At 40.4% G+C, this 16,859-nt stretch overlaps 1 protein-coding gene across 2 annotated transcripts in view; it reads left to right on the plus strand.

Annotated features, from left to right (window-relative positions):
* PLPPR1 (phospholipid phosphatase related 1) overlaps window positions 1–16,859 on the plus strand; it is a 254,231-nt gene that overhangs the window by 215,020 nt on the left and 22,352 nt on the right. For both annotated transcript variants that reach the window (XM_082696793.1, XM_082696794.1), the window contains one exon: window positions 10,370–10,502. In XM_082696793.1, the coding sequence (XP_082552919.1) occupies window positions 10,370–10,502 (133 nt within the window). The remainder of the gene's footprint in view (window positions 1–10,369; window positions 10,503–16,859) is intronic.

The raw sequence follows: 16,859 nt of genomic DNA on the forward strand, positions 1-16,859 counted from the left end.
TAACCAAGGAAAAAGACCACAGAAAGTTTATAGGATATATGACTCAAATGTAAATATCCTTAATATTTACTTTTCCTTAAAAAAATGAGCTTCCCAAATAAAAACAGAAGACAAGAATAGACAAGTAACAAAACAGTAAATTGACTGTGTGCCTGAACATTTCTATACTTATCCATTATCAAAGAGAAGTAATTTTGACAAGGACAGTATTTCCCCCTTTCTGTAAAATTGGCAAATGTTTTAAAGAAACACCGTGTTGTTGAAGGTACAGAAACTTTCACACAGTTCTCATTGAAGTAAGATATATTAAAAGTTTGTAAACTTCAGACTCAGTCATTAATTCCAGTCCCTGAATTCACGTTAAGGAAATAATCAGTTTTACATAAATATAAGGATTTGTGTTTAGGGATGTTCATGTCAACAGTAGTTTCATTGGAAACCTTGGAACTAGCTAAATACACAGTCCTAGAGGATTGTGTAAATACATTAGGAGACAGCTGTGTTTTTGAAACACCTTTAATAGCAATGAAACAGGCTTTTGATATAATGTTAAGATTTTTTTAAGGGCTAAAAAAATGTGGCAGTATTGCATGTAAAATCTTTCTCCCTTTCACAAGAGAATCTGACTTTCTTTTAATTTTCTGGGTCCACTTCCCTAGAAAAGGGAAAAGTGGTATGTATCCACTGTGTTGCTAGGCAAGATTAACCCCTGATTGGTGAATTGCACCCGGACTCCGAGGACTATAACTACCCAAGGAGGTGCCGTGCTATGACTTCTAAGTGCAATGACTCTGGAAATTTGGCACAGCCATTGTAGGACCCTGAAGGCTATGCCTGTGGAGTTGCTGCACCATATGTTGACTTCTATAGGGTGTGGGGCTTGTAAGCCCCAGTGGCTCTTGCATCCTTTGATGTGTCTATGGTCTCTTGCACCTGAGCTCCACGGCTCTGCTGGACCACTGTGAAGACACGTGCTGAAGAGGAGCATGTGATGCTTCCCTGTTGGCAAGCTATGGTTCCTTCCAAGTAGACCAGTGCCAAATGTGGCATGTGGTTGTCTGTGGGTCTATTTAATGACCCTAAGAAGATACCTTCTGTGTGTTGCAAGATAATCCCACATTTATAATAATATATAAAAAGACTAGTACAAAATAACTAAAAATTCATAGCTATTATCTATGAGTGCTAATGGTACAGTTAATTTTTTCTTCTCTTTTATACTTATATATTCATTTCCAAATTCTACATGAATGTGTAATATTTTCAAATCAAAAGATACATTTTTAAAACATTGTATACTCTAGTTCTTCTGGCAGTAGTTGTGAAATGACCAATCTCTAATTAGACTTGAAACTCTCAATTCTAATAAAGAAAAACACACAGCAAAAACAAAAACAAAAACAAAACAAAACAAAAATAGGAAAACAGAACTTAGTGAAGAATGTTCTCCCTGGCCAATAATGATAGCTTTTGATGATGAATCTCCCCGGGCAAAAATGGTAGTTCTTTCATTCTAGGATTTTCAGCAGAAACTGTTCTGTTTGCAAAGTTTGATCCTGTCTCTTCCATTGATTACTTTTCCCCAAATGACACAAATTTACATGGGGGTCAATTGCTCCACTGGGAAGTCAAAGGGTGTGGTCAAGAAGCAGTGAACTGAGGACTAAGAACTCGCAGTTCTACTCTGGCTCTCAGGTGTGGAACCCTCTCCATTTCTTTGCTTCCCTGGGTGAACAATGTGACCAATAATGCTAGCAGGTCCCTAAGATATAAGCTGAGGAATATTCCATAAGTGAGGGCTATAAGCATGACATCTTTATTTATATTCTGTAGATTTTTGCCTAACTTGTCCTTCCAACATCCCAGCAAAATAGAAAAGACACCCCAAAGAGCATAGAGAAAGGATGTGGTCCAGTTCCCTTCATTTCTGAGTTGAGAACCTTGAGACTTAACTAGGTTAAATGGCTCACTGAAGGTCCAGCTAGTTCTGTAGGTGACTGAACAGATAGCCGCCCATTTGGTTCCACTTTCCTTTGGCTCCCAAATGAGGGGCATTGCTAGAAGCCAAGGCTGATTGCAGCTGACAGGTTAATAGCAGAGAGCCGCATGGCTTTGGAACCCTGCCGACAGTGCTTGATCGTCCCCCAGGACCTGAAAATAAGTGAGTAGCGTCAGGGTACAGAGCAGAACTCTTCTGATACCCAGGTACATTTCCTGGGAGGAAGGAACTGTATTCAATTCTTCTGTCCCATCCTTGGGAGGTATGGCTTGTCCAAGAGCAGCCTTTATTGGGCCATGGGGATCAAGATCCCAAGTCTCTAACTTCGTACAGCCCGTTTCTGTGTGTGCGTTCCCTGTTCCCTTCACGCTGCAGTCAGCGGGTCTCAGGTGGATATCAGGATATCAGGAGAGGCAAGGATCCCAGTCATGGCTCTGCCTCCGATAATTGTGTGACCTCTGGTGAGTCATGTTCCCTCTAGAGGCTCCGTTTCTCATCTGTAAATAAAAGGAGGGGTTGGGCTAATGATCTCCAAGATCTTTCCATTTCTAACATTCCATGAAAGCTATTAAAAAAAAAAAAAAGATATTCTGGTTGGAAAGCTCCACATGTCATGTTCCCAAGCCCTAAGTCTCAACTTTCTTTCTGGAGTTTGATTTTTACACTCTGTGGCTGGTCAGGTTTTCGCAGAACAGCATAGAGTTTTCGTTATCGTTGTTTATTCCTTCCTTAGACCCATTTCCTGTTTTCGCTGGAAGAGAGGGAAGGCAAGACCCTCTGGGGTGACTTGTATGATATTAACTAATGTCAGTTTTCAAAGAAGTAGCTCAACCTGCATGCCGGTTTTCTGTGCATTCTCAAGCACGTTAGCCATAGGAAAGCCCAGCACCTTCCACTGCTGTTTGTCCCTGGGGATGGGCATTAACAGCCCCATTCACTGCTGCGGGGACGCACAGGAAAAGCACAAGGGAAAAGACTCTGCCGAGTGTTTGCCCTGTCATTTCCTATTTCTCCTTTTGTGCGCTGCTGTCAGAAGAGATCAGCATCATGTTGAGGCAAAGCCTCCTGGGATAAACTGCACAGGGACAGGCCATGGCTGTCTCAGATCTTCAGGAAAGGTTAGAGCTTGGGGGATTTATTGTGTCCAGAACTGTTCAGCCAAAAGCAGTAGCCCGCACTTCCAAGAAATCTGCGGAGTGCATACTAACCAGTGTGGAAACCCTGGGTGCCTGCTGCCTCTGGCCTCCTGAGGAAACTTGTACACTCAGAGTCCAGGGCAGAGAGTCTGTTTGGATAAGAGGATTTAACTCAGTGGAGAATCTGATTTACCTCTATCTTACCTCAGTGCCAGCCCCGCAAGGCATGAGAAAATGGCTATGAAACCTTTTCCTTGGCCTCCCAACAAAGTGACAAGGGGAGTATTTAGTATTGAAGCAACAGTACTTTCGATGTCTAGCGTGCGAGCCCTGAAACAGCTCACAGTTTGCATGCAGCCGTGCACGCATGCATATATAAGACTAATCTCGAATTTCCTAGGAAAGGAAGAGACAAACACAATTTGATAGAAAGGCACAATTTGGAGGAAATTGTGACTCTTCATTTGGGGGGGGTTTCCGGGCTGTCAGCTCTTGAAGTGAGTATAAAAGCCCAAAGCACAGTGTGGAACAGAGTGGGCTCTCACTGCGTGCAAGTCTGTTGGCTGGCTGACGTGGGTCGCAGCTGCTGAGACAAAGGACACATTGTGGTCCCTTGCGCTGCCTCTGAACCTGCTCTTCCAGGCTCTGAACAATCTCATCCGTTGAAGCCCCTTTTAGCACTTCATAATTCACATCTTTTTCCCTTTCGTACATGATCACATGACTTCCTTTTTGTTTTTGATTGTTTGCTTTTTTAAATCATGAGACATGATTTTGCTGCTGTTGATGCTAATGCCCTCAGTCTTTAAAATGACATTTTTTTCCTGGGAAAGATTTATAGGTACCCATTAATGGTTGTGGATTGTTTTTTTAACTTAAAAAAAAAAATGTGTTTCCCCCCTCTTCTATCTACGCTGCACATGAGTGCTCTAAATTCTCTCACAGATTGTCTCTTCCCCTCACATCATCCTGAAGGGAGACTTGCTTACCGTCTTTGAGATGCCGCTTCTAATGATTGCTGATCATTGTTAAGGAGCTTTGATAATTTGCTTCTTGAAAAGACTCTTTGCCTAAAAATACATGCTGGTCAATTTCCTTATGCATTTTACTTTTCACTGAGAGCAGTATACTACCTAACCCATTTTAAATTCCAATTTCTCTGATATCCACTGTCCAGGAAAAAAGGGATAAGAGATTACTGTGCTTCGGAAATATAGCATACCACTTTTTTGGTACTACGTTTTATAACAGGTGTCAACTGAAGACTGCCTTCTGAATGGGTAGATGTGGCGCCTGGAGTCACACCAGTAGGGAGCCTCCAATCCATAAACACTTATTATCCCAGTTGCTGAACAGTTTTCAAAATGCCATCATGCAGATGGCCTTGACTCCACTGAAGGCGTGATTTGAAAAAGGCATAGGAAGTCCCTAGAGCTGAATTCCTTACTTACACTTAGATGTAATTAAAGCAGAAATCAAGGGCTCTTGAACCAACCAGAGCTCAGCACCTGAGAGGACCAGAATGCCTCTGCAGATTTGGGTTGTCCGTGGCCTTCACTGGGGAAGATTAGAGCAGAACATGAAGATGCTGGCAGTCAGAATTGGCAGCACAGTCTGTACATGTTAAATTTCCTGGGTCACTAAACAAAATCTACTGCAAAGGCCATGCCTGCCTTTCCTGCAAATGCTCAGGACTATATAGAAGCCTCTCAGGAGAATACTGGAAGCATCCAAAAATCCCTGGGACTGAAAGCCCTGAAGATATTTAGACACTAATATTGGGAAGTATACAAAGAACCCTTTCCTCTTCCTGAGTATAATACCCAGAAATCCCAGAGAGGAGGCCTCCAGCCTCTGCCGTCCTTTAGGAACCCAGGTGACAGAGGTATCAGGCAACAGGATGACTCTGGAGTGGGTTGCATCCACTTTGCTGAAGGGAAGATGACTTGGTGAGGGCAAAGTGAAATAAGGCCCTGGAGAGTTTAACCAATGGAACTGAGATTACAACCCAATTATATGACTTCAGTTTCCCTTAATCAGCACTCTCTTGTCAGTTCCTATCATAAAGGCAAAAATGTTGGAGCTGGATAAGCACAGGAGAGGTCTTCTAGTCCTACAGATGAGAAACTGAGGCCCAGGGAGGTCCAGCAATTGGTCCAAGGTCAAATACCTGGTTAGGGGCAGAGCAGAGCTAGAGTCATACCATGTTTCCTTACTCCAGGACTAGAGACAGTGATTTTTTTTTTTTTTAAACCATTCTCAACAGACATTCTTGTCTAGATAGACCAGGAAGTAAAGACAACAAACATTCCTTGAGCACCTACAGATGCTTTGACGTACATTTTTAGTACTCACAACTGTTTTCAGGTATAACTATTACCCTCCTTTTCAAGGTCATGAAAAAAAGAAAAACTGGGGCTCCGAAATTTCAATTACTTGCCCAAAATCACACATCAAAGGAGGAGAGAGCTGAGATTTCAACACTACAGCCCACATTCAAGAAACAGCAATGATTTTGATCTTGCCAAGTACCAGAGCCACAGCTAGCATGTGTGTGAGCTCAAAACATAAATTCCAGAGTTTCTAGATGCTCTTTTTAGTGACAGCCACATATAACATGCATGAATCCCCCTTATAATATGAGATTGTAATACATCTTCCAGTGACGACTATTTCCTGCAAACTCTTTTTATTTTGAAATATAAAAACTGTCCCCTAAATATTTTGCATTTATATCACTTATTTATCACTTATCAGATCTCCTTGAAGAAGTGAAGTCTATAAGATAACACACTGTGGGGTGCCTGGGTGGCTCAGTCATTTAAACATCTGTCTTCAGCTCAGGTCAGGATCCCAGGGTCATGGGATCGAGCCCCATGTCAGGCTCCCTGCTCAGCGGGAAGCCTGCTTCTCCCTCTGTCCCTCCCCACAGCTCATGCTCTGTCTCGTTCTCTAGCTTTTGCTTTCTCTCAAATAAATAAATAAAATGTTTAAAAAAAAATAAACTAAAACACACCAAACTGATGAACTACATTCCAGGATTATTTACTTATTTGCCATTTGGGTTTATATACAATTTTATCAACAAAGAACAGTTATCCTCATTACTTAAAGTATATTTACTGTTCTCTAAATGTCTTATGTCACGTGGGGTTGTAGCCAGCATAGCTGGGGGATAAGAAATGCACCAATGAAATTCATTTGCAGTTCATCCACTGCCAGATCTAGAACTTGGCCTTGGTCATTTCTCGCCAGAGGGTATTCTCATTTGCTGTGAGTGATATAATGTTTGTCAGCCAACAGTCAGAAAGGCCATAATAAGACAGCCAGGGCCAAACACCTGGAGAGTCCCACATGTCCCAGTCGCTCTCTGAACAGAGGGATAGGAGGCAGAGTGTGTGGCAGAGACAGAGATGGAGGAACCCAGCCACTCCCAAAACCAGAGTCATAAACCTGCCGCCTTGTACAAAATGGTGTTCAGTGTGGGTTGGAGGCCTAGCAGGAAAGAAGAGAGACCTTTTCCTTTATCAAGCAGAATTCTTTCACTCTCTCCAAGCATAATCAGGCCCTAAATGAGACTAGGGGATCCAGTAGATGGACAAATAACACCTTAGGTATGGTCGGTAAAATACAGAGAAATGAAATCCACAAAGCCTACTCACTGCAGCCTGAGCGCTGAGCTGCTTCTTCAGCAACCTTTATGTCCATCACAGTCTTAACTGAAGACCAGGAATATGTTCCTACCTGGTAGTTATAAAAGGATCCCTTTCCCCCCTCTCCTTCTTCCTTTCCTTCCTTTCTTCCTTATGTAAACATTTATTATCACTGAACATACTCCCAGTATTGTATATAGTATAGTAAGTGTCCTTGCTCTGTTTTTTTCTTTTATGCTTTATACCTTAATTGGAATTTTAATAATGTTGCCAATAGGAACAATTCTTGTATTGCTTATTACCTTTGATGTGAGGGTCTTAGGATTTGTGGACATTTTATTTGAGCCCCATGCCCTTTTGCATGACAAGTTTGGTTTGGTTTGGTACGACTTGGAGTGATTTTGTTGAGATTTTTATGTGGGTATGTGTGTATGCACATGTGTATCTTTAAGAAGAATAGGGTGTATATAGATTCTCTCACACATTTTCTTGCTTTCTTTGCCCTCATGTGTGAGTAGTAGAAAGCGTCACTAAATGGAGAATTTCTAGAATACGCACATCTCTTTCCTATAGAAAAAGAATGTTTTGGGCTTCTTAAATGGCTAAGGCAAGCAATGTTCATTTCTTCTCACGCGTATCCTTATGTGGTTATCACCCTCTATCTCATTTCCCTGTCGCTTTGTAATCATATGTCGTTCCATGACATTACATGATGTATTTATTAGTATTCTGTGCCCTCCCTACATACTCATACACACCAGATATATGTTCACGTCTCTGCCTCCAGTGCTAAAACAGTTCCTGGCAGAGTGGGTGCTCCCTCTCCAGAACTATCAGATGCAAAAAGAGTGTACGAGTGAATTTAGTTTGAAGAGATCATTCACTTTGGATTACTTAGCCCTTGGTTTTTATTTCATCTTAAGCAATACACCGAGAATTGTGTGCTTTCTTGTCCATATTGTCAATTTCCTGCATTGTTCATCTTCAGAGAAATTAAGGTCAGAGGATTCTCTAAGTAGGTCTCCTAAAGATTCAACCTTTTATTCATTCAACAAATATCGATTGAGCCTACTATGTATCAGTCCCTGTTCTAAGCACCATACACGGAATGGCAGAAGTCCTTCCTATAAGGACAACATAGCCAAACGAAGAAGGACATACAAACAATCATTACAGTTAATGGGATAGATGTCGGGATAGAGATCTTTATAATGTGTTGTGGAGACAATGACAAGACAGGGTCCCTCTTTTCCTGAGGGGACTGGCAAAGGCTTTGGGAAGGGTAGTGACCTTTTCACTAGGTCTGGAAGGATCCATGGCGGATATTGTTTTGTGTTCTTTATAATCTACCTCATTCAACTTGTATTCCAAAAGACCTTCATTAATCTGATATGCTTCATTCATTCAGCATTGAATAACTACTTTGTACCTTACACTTGGCTAAGCCCTGGGAGAGTATAACCAAAAATAAGACAGACAGGACATCCCATGACAAAGAACAACAACAATAATAATATGTAACCATTTCTGGTAAGAAATAGAAAAGAGAAACACAAGGTAAGAAATCCATGTATAACAAGAATGTTGGAGCTAGTCTGTGGAATCAGAGAAAGCTCCCTCAAGGAAATACTGTTTCACGTATTCAAGCATGCGTGAATTTTTCCCCATCTGTTCACAAAGATAAAGAACGGCAGTGCAGTTCCATCATGTGTAGTCAGGACAAACAAAACCCCTCGGCACCTTATTTTAGCAGAGATAGGTGTTCCTAGAAAAGAGGGCGGGCTGAGTTCTTAAAGCTATTGAAATATTTGTCCGTGGCAGAGCATCAGTGCATTGTTAATTCCAAGGGACATTAGGCACAAAAAAGTGCAAGGTCTGAACAGCCATCCTTAGCATCTGCCAGCATGATACGCGCCATTGTGCACCCGTCAGACCCCGAGTCCCGTCTCTTCCTGCCAGTGTCCTGTCCCATTCTGACTGGCCTCCAGTTCTATGTCCACAACACCATTCTGTCCTGTATTTTAATAGCATCTGAGTTTTTCAGTATTTGAAACACACTCCACTTGACTTGTGTTGACTTCTCTGTTCAACTATTTTTCTTGAGTCACTTCCAAGTAAAAGCGTAAGTCGTGAACATGAAGGCTCTGGAACCAGGTCTTCTTGGCTTCAGAGCTGGGGTTTGTGACTTATGAGCCCTGACCTTGGACAGATTATTTAACCCGTCTGAGCCACAGATGTTATATTTGTGCAACCAGATAACATGGGCACATGGGGTGATGGTAACAGCTACATTTCAGGGATGCCTCTGTTATTGTCCGACCATGTGTGGCCACGTCCCCAAGTCCTTCAGTTTCCTTGCTTGTAAAGCAGAAAATACCTGTAAATGACACCAGTTTTACAATTCTACAGTTCAATTTCCACACCCATGTGCCACTCATGATGTTGTCGTCTTTATCCATCTAAACAGATATTCCGTAATGACAGGAGGAATGTGAGGGAAAGGGGAACTCTTACACAGTGATAAAGTTTATCTAACACCATAAGCGTGTGCCTGGCAAAAAACATCTCTAAGGTCACATTCTTCTGGGGGAATGTCAAAGTTGGGATGAGAAAAATAAAAATGGCATATGATGCGGTGGAAGGTGTGAACTTTGGAATTTAGGCGTCATGGAAACCAGTCCCAGTGATTCCACATGCTAGCTGGATGCTCTGGGGGAGTCCTGAACTTTCTTCACCAGTGAAAGAAGGGTAATAATGCCTACACTAGAGACCTGCTGAGCATGAAAAATACTATGATGAAGCACCTGACACCTAGTTACCAATAGATGGTGGTGATTACTAACTTTATTCTTTGCTGATGATTCTCAGTTGATGATGAGTTGGTGGTAAGTTGATGACAGCTTACTGATGGTAAGTTGGTGACAACTTACCTCCTTATTTTAAATAGGAATACACCACCCTGAGTGCAAGAAGCGTAATCAAGAAACGATCTACACAAAGGCATTGTGATTAATGTGGTACTACATACATATTAGTTCCAGATAATGAGAGAAATGCCAATTATAAAGAAGGGATGGTCAGCCAGTTCACAGCATGAGAAGTATAGCTCAGACCAACATGTTCAAATAAAGATTTATCAGGTAAATAATGTATTGCCACATAACAAAGTCAAAATTTATCATGATGTGTACTTTTAATGCCTTGTTGGGCATACGACTGTCCCAGTCATTTCTCAGCATTGCAGCTCACCCATTCAGTTAAAAGAATTTATTCCCAGCAGGAGTGAGCCTTATCATGGATTCTATTATAATTTATTATGGCAACTTGTGTTTTTATAAGAATTTAGAATTTGATAGAATTGCCTGAAACCTCACCAAAATGATCAGTTATTGCCATCTCTAATTCTTTTGAAGAAGTAAATATAAACTAATAATTAAACCCCACTCCCTACAGCATGACATCTTTTAAAAGGATCTGGAGCCTCAAAAGTTTGGGTTTTGCTCTTGGTTTTTTAAAGTCACTGGTCTCCTTTATCAGACCATTCTCTCCAACATGATATTTCTTAAACATTCCTTCTCCAGATTTTTATTGGTGAGATATCCATGTATTTCATAAAGTCAACCAGAGAATCTTTGATTGCCCAGGAGAAAACCATACTGACCGGAGAATGCTGTTACCTGAACCCCTTACTCCGAAGGATCATAAGATTCATAGGTGAGTACAAGAGCTTGCCGAACCGACCCCTCGCTTATAGGTCCAATCTGCTGAACTTACTACAGATGAACACGCTTGATGGAATAGACTAAGCTATGGGAGCATCAACTTTAAAAGCAAAGTTTCTTTAGGGGTTTTCCAGGAAGTGGAGCCATTGAGCCTGATCATGATGCCAAGTCCAATTTTTCATCCTTGAAGTGAAGCAGGACTTACTCAATTCTCTTACAAATGATTTCAGCTTGTTTTTTTTCCCCCTACACAATATTTATCTGAGATACTCTCTAGACATATATTTTAATATTGACCAGATATTGTCATATACCATTTAACTGAGTCTGGTGGGGGGGGGGCACAGCGGGGGACACAAATAAAATGAATTTAGAAATAATCAAATTTCCTGACAAAGATTTCCCATCCAGTATAATTTTGTTATGCAGTGAACTCTACTCAAAGTATGGGAAATGTAACCCATCAGAATCTGGAGAATGGTGCCTTTCCAAGGTTGGAAAACAAATAGCTTTATTAGTGTTCATGATAAGAGGTAACTAAAGCGTGTTCTATATCTCTCCTCCTAGGACTTTTATAAAAACATCTGAGGTGATGTGGATAATGGTTATAGAGTGGGAATGAATATGTATATGGGAATACGTAGGAATTAGATTTTGCAGAGTTCCTAAACAGTAAATACTCAATAAATAACTGGTACAGTGTTCAAATGAGCTCCTACAAGTATCTACTGACCAGATGTTCATGGGAGCCAGGATAAAGCTCCCAAAGTGTGAACATTGCTGGTATAAAAACAAGCTGTGATACTCTTTAAAACCTACAGGGGTGCCTGGGTGGCTCAATGGGTTAAACCTCTGCCTTCGGCACAGGTCATAATCTCAGGGTCCTGGAATCGAGCCCTGCATCGGGCTCCCTGCTCGAGAGCCTGCCATCCCCTCCTCTCTCTAAATAAATAAAATCGTTAAAAATTAATTAATTAATTAATTAATTAAAACCTATAGAACTGACAGCTGGGAAAGTGAAGGCCAGAATATAACATCCTCTCAACTCTTTTGGTTATCCTTAATCCTCTTTTTTTCCTATTGTAGAAAAGGGTTGGAGTACTTCAAGTCATAAGCAAATGACCACATTAAAATAAAAAATGCAAGAACTTTTGTGATTGGAGTGGGAATGAGGGAAGTGGTAGCCGTGAGAAGCCTAAGAAAATCTAACTTAAAAGAAGCAACTGTTAACATTAAAATAGTCTTCACAGCTACCTATGTGGCTCAGTCAGTTGAGCTTCTGCTCAGATCATGATCTGGGGTCCTGGGATCCAGCTCCCGCCCATGCCCATGTCCTGTATGGCTCCCTGCTCGCTTGGTAGGAGTCTACTCCCTCTCCCTCTACTGCAACCCCTACCCTGACTTGTGCATGCTTGTGCATGCCCGCTCTCTCTCTCTCTCAAATAAATAAGTAGAATCTTAAATTTTAAAAATGGTCTTCAAAAAAAGTTGTCTTCAGCATCTACTGATGGGATCGGCACAATGACCTGTGGAAGTCTCCAGTGAGCTCACTGGGTAATCCCTGGTCAATATGATGTCACTGTCTGTGAGTTCACTCATGCCAAACAGTGGTGCCTTTCAAAGATGTCCAAAGTTTGGTCACTTCCCACCAAAGTGGCGAGGTAACAAATCATCAAGGAGAAAATAAAGGAGGGAAGAGAATCTTTATTATACAGGACAGTGGGCTAGACACTTTATGAGCATTATTTCATTTAATCCATCCAAGGCCCTGTAAGGTAATTTATAATCTTAATTGTACAGATGAAGAATCTGCTATAGAATGGCGTAAAGTCACTTTTCCCGAGCAGTGTGAGAGTGTATATGTCTATACACGCATTTGCGTAATTTGATTCAGAGAAGATTTTATGATCACTGCCTGATCATATAATTAGAGCAAGTTATTTAAAGCAGAAGGTTATTTACAGTTAACTGGAGATTTTTTAAAAAGTCACTGTTGTTCTTTCTTGGCAAAGATAAGGAAAGAATCTGGAGCAAAGTCCAAAAAACAGAAATTATAACCGGCGTCTATCATGTATATCCGCCTGTCTCAGTGCATTGTCGGGGCAAGATTTGTTCAATGAGGGATAGCAACAGCACCCCCCCCCCCAACTATCCAGGAATGAATCCTGCAGATTGCCTGTGGTAGTACCTGAAATTCCTACTGGAGTCAGTGCATTGAGCGGAGGCGTGGTTTCAGGAGGATGATTAAAGTAGAAATGTCTCACCCAAGAGAAGCATCAAACTCCCATTTTCATAATTGGTGACATTGTCCATTGAAGTCTATCATAAGCTAACAGAGATGCTGCTCACGGGGAAGGGTGTGGAGACAGGCAGCAGGTAACTTGCAAATCTTGGAGAACTGGAGGAAAAGCATCAAGAAGGAAGGGAGGTTGCTGGGTATGGAAGCACTTGCTTCATGCTTTCCCTCCTCTGTTTTATGGCACCAGCATCTGCTCAGTTACTTAAATCAAGATCCTAGAGGTCACCTCAAGCCATCTGAGAACTTCTTAGAAATGTACATTCTTAGGCGTCATCCCATACCTACCAAATCAGAAAGTCTGGGAATGGAGCCTGATGATCTGTATTTCATGACTGGTCATCCAGGTGATTCCAAATCACTCTGAAGGTGGGGAGCCCTGCGTGTAGGCCAGTGAAATACCTTGCCCTCTCAGTGGTCCCCCTGCATCCTATCCTGCAACATGGCTCCGGGAGCCCCAGGTGCACAAAAATATCTTCCATTGACCATTTTGCAGATCTTTCTGGATCCAAACTATGATCAAGTCATTTCCCTGCTTCCCAGAGCATTCCTGGTGTTTTGAACAGTGTGACGCCTATCTCTGGTTCCTGTTCATGAGCTGTTCCTCTGTCGGCAGAACCCCATTGCCATCCTCTCGCCCTTCAGGCTGACAGTCCTCCTCAGCCTCCAGAACACTGCTAACACATTACCTCTTGACCATGCCAGACAGGTAGCTCCCAGGCCCCCACTGAGCCTGCGTCTTTTATAGGCACTTACTATATCCCTGTAACTATGCAAGGCTGTTACTCCTATTACTTTGTGATCCTTTGGAGAGCAGGGATTGTATCTTTTCACTTTTTATCAACAGCATATTGCAAAATGCCTGGCACATAGTAGGTTTTCAATAATTTTTTTTAATAAGTAAAGAACAATGATTAACGTTATTAAATCACAGATTTGCCTGAAATTGCTTCCATAAATGCTGGCAAATATTCATTTGCCTCCTGTTTAATTAACTTTATTACCACTCTTCAGCTTAGTTTTAGGAAATTAAAGTACATAAGTTAGGCAATTTCTAAGACAAACTCAAAGAAGTCTGTCCTAACTTCATATAGGAGAGTTGGAGGTGGGGTAGGGGTCTGTGTATCGTAAGAAGGGCAACTTACTTTTTTTGAGTATCTGGATGAATGTTTTTTATAAGAGGAAAAAAACATACTACTTAAAGATCCTTTAAATGAGGAGGTTTTCCTTTGAAAAAATTGAAGTAAGATAGTAATCAAATGTATTAGAAATGTTATTGTAAAGAGCTTAACAGCCCTTTTGTTGTGCTTAAGAGTCACCAAAAATCATCAGAAAATGACAACTGTTTTACCTAACTGTTCTAACTAAGTTGAAATTGCATGATTTTCTCTTGCAGTTTATGTAATTATTCTAGAATCCATTACAAATAGTATTTCCCAACAAATATGATTAGCTTCTCACTGCAAAATGACCAGGGAATTAGCAAAATATTTTTAAACGAAGTAATGCTTTATGCTGTCAAGGGTAAGGAGAAGCTTGGGATTCAAATACATTTCTGGAAAGACTGTATCTATATACTTTCTGTATAGCAGTTTGACAGTGTATTTCAATAGTCTTAAAAATAAGACTGGGTGGCTCAGTGGGTTAAGCCCCTTCCTTCCGCTCAGGTCATGGTCTCAGGGTCCTGGAAGCCTGCTTCCACCTCTCTCTCTCTCTCTGCCTGCCTCTCTGCCTACTTAGGATCTCACTCTGTCAAATAAATAAATAAAATATTTTTTAAAAAATAGCTATCCTTTTTAACCCAAAATTCCACTTCAAATAATTTATCCCAAGGAGATGGTCATTGATGTAAATTAATTTTTATGTACTAAAATTCTTTTCATAACATTAATGATAAATATCTAATGATACACTTTTTTCAAAATAATGCTAACACCGTAAGTTACAACCTCAGAAGATGTTATATTTAAGAATTTTTAATGAGGGCCGCCTGGGTGGCTCAGTGGGTTAAGCCGCTGCCTTCGGCTCAGGTCATGATCTCAGGGTCCTGGGATCGAGTCCCGCATCGGGCTCTCTGCTCAGCGGGGAGCCTGCTTCCTCCTCTCTCTCTCTCTCTCTCTCTCTGCCTGCCTCTCTGCCTACTTGTAATCTCTGTCTGTCAAATAAAATAAATAAAATCTTTAAAAAAAAAGAATTTTTAATGAAAGGGGAAATATTCATGATATAATGTTATTTGAAAAAGTCAAGACACTATGAATCTATAATTATTTCAAAATAAGGATACATCATAGGGGTGTGTGTGTGTGTATGTGTATCACGATGAAGAAAGATTGAAGGGAAATACACTCATAGTCAACCTATATCATTTCTGAGTTGTAGGAGAATGGTTGAATAATTTTTACCTTTTGCTTTCTATTCTATAATTTCCAATTTTTATCATGAATATCTATAATTTTAAAGTCAGAAAAAGAGTTAAACATTTTTTTAAGGGGGCAAAGGGAAGGAAAAATAGGGGCTAGTGAGAGGCTATTCAGAAGGTTGGGCAAGTCTTTTAACAAGACCTTCAGCGTGGGAAGCAGAGCTGAGAGTGGTAACTTGCCTCTCAGTCTTCTCTAGGCTGGCTGGTGTGGACTTGAACGTATCCCCTCAGTCTACCCCAGAGTTCCAACATAAATGTTCAGTGAGAAAATGGCAAAAATAGTGAAGTCAGATGGAAAATATTAAATGAAGAAGATAATAGCTGCGTTGACCTTGACAGAGAGGATGGAATTGCTGTGATTCACAGATCCAATAATAAATTGGTTTTCCCAAAGTGGTCGTTAGAAGAAAGATGCCCAGCCTCCCGAATGTAGGTTGTACCCACCTCTGAACGGTTTAATTTCTCAAGTTGTTTCCATGATGTGGGAAGGGAGGAAAAGAATTGACTGAACTAACACATTTCACCAACATTTTATAAAAACAAATGCAGTCAAATTAGTAACACAGACTTGGACTTCTCCATCTCCTCAACATTTTCCTCTGCATTCCTTTCCCTTCTTATAGCATCTCTTTTGTTGTTGCACTAAATTGAACAGCAAAAACACATAGATCTAAGTTCTCAAAAGAGATAAACCCTTGCATTCTCTTTGCAGCAGCAAGGACAAAATAAGGAAGTCACATTTTCAAAAAAATTCATGAAGAGAAGTTTGGTTACATTTATTACTAATATACTTGAGTAAATGTAGCCTTGTAAACACCAATTATTCAATAGTAAACTTTTGGTTTAATATTAAAAAGTAATGAATAAAAAGCATTAGAATTTGATGAGGGTTTTGAGGTTTTTTTGCCATATAGAAGGAAAACTAAATTAACTTTCCCTTCTTGAATAACTAATTTCTTTTGGGTTAAAGGGAAAAATTCATCCAAATACATCAGGATTAAACTATCTATTTACAACTAGAATAGCCTGTCACCCAGAAGCTATTTATTACGGGTTTTCCATTTAGGATCACATAGTTGTTCCATGATTACTTATAATAAAAATTTAATTAAATACCAAGCGAGTCTTATGCCATTTAGGTCAGGTCTGAGGATTAGGTAGCACTGGACAGAATAGAAAGCACCCTGGTAAACTGTTAATCGTGTAACACTAATTAATTGCCATAAATTAAGTGTGATCTAAATGGAGCATGAATATTTTAAATGCAGCTTCAAAGGTCACAGTGTTTTATGGTCATAAGAATTGGTACCCTGAGACAAGCTTAATGTCAGCCTTTTTTGAGAACTAGAAAATCCTTCTCAATTTTGAAAGTCACTTAAATGTACTTTATCTAAAAAGAGACTTAACTGGATTCAGGAAGCCCATTCTATGTACATTCAGTATTTATACTGATTATACAATTTATATATAATACATTATTTATATTTATAAATTAGAGGACTGATCATATTCATTCAACCTTCAGCAAATGATTTAGGTGGGCATCTACCATATGGTAAGCACTGATGAAGTTGCTGAGGACATATTAGTGAACCAAAGAGAGATTTATTTGCCCTCACCGAGTTTTTATTCTA

The sequence above is a fragment of the Mustela nivalis genome, assembly GCF_964662115.1.
Source record: "Mustela nivalis genome assembly, chromosome: 13".
NCBI lineage: Eukaryota > Metazoa > Chordata > Mammalia > Carnivora > Mustelidae > Mustela > Mustela nivalis.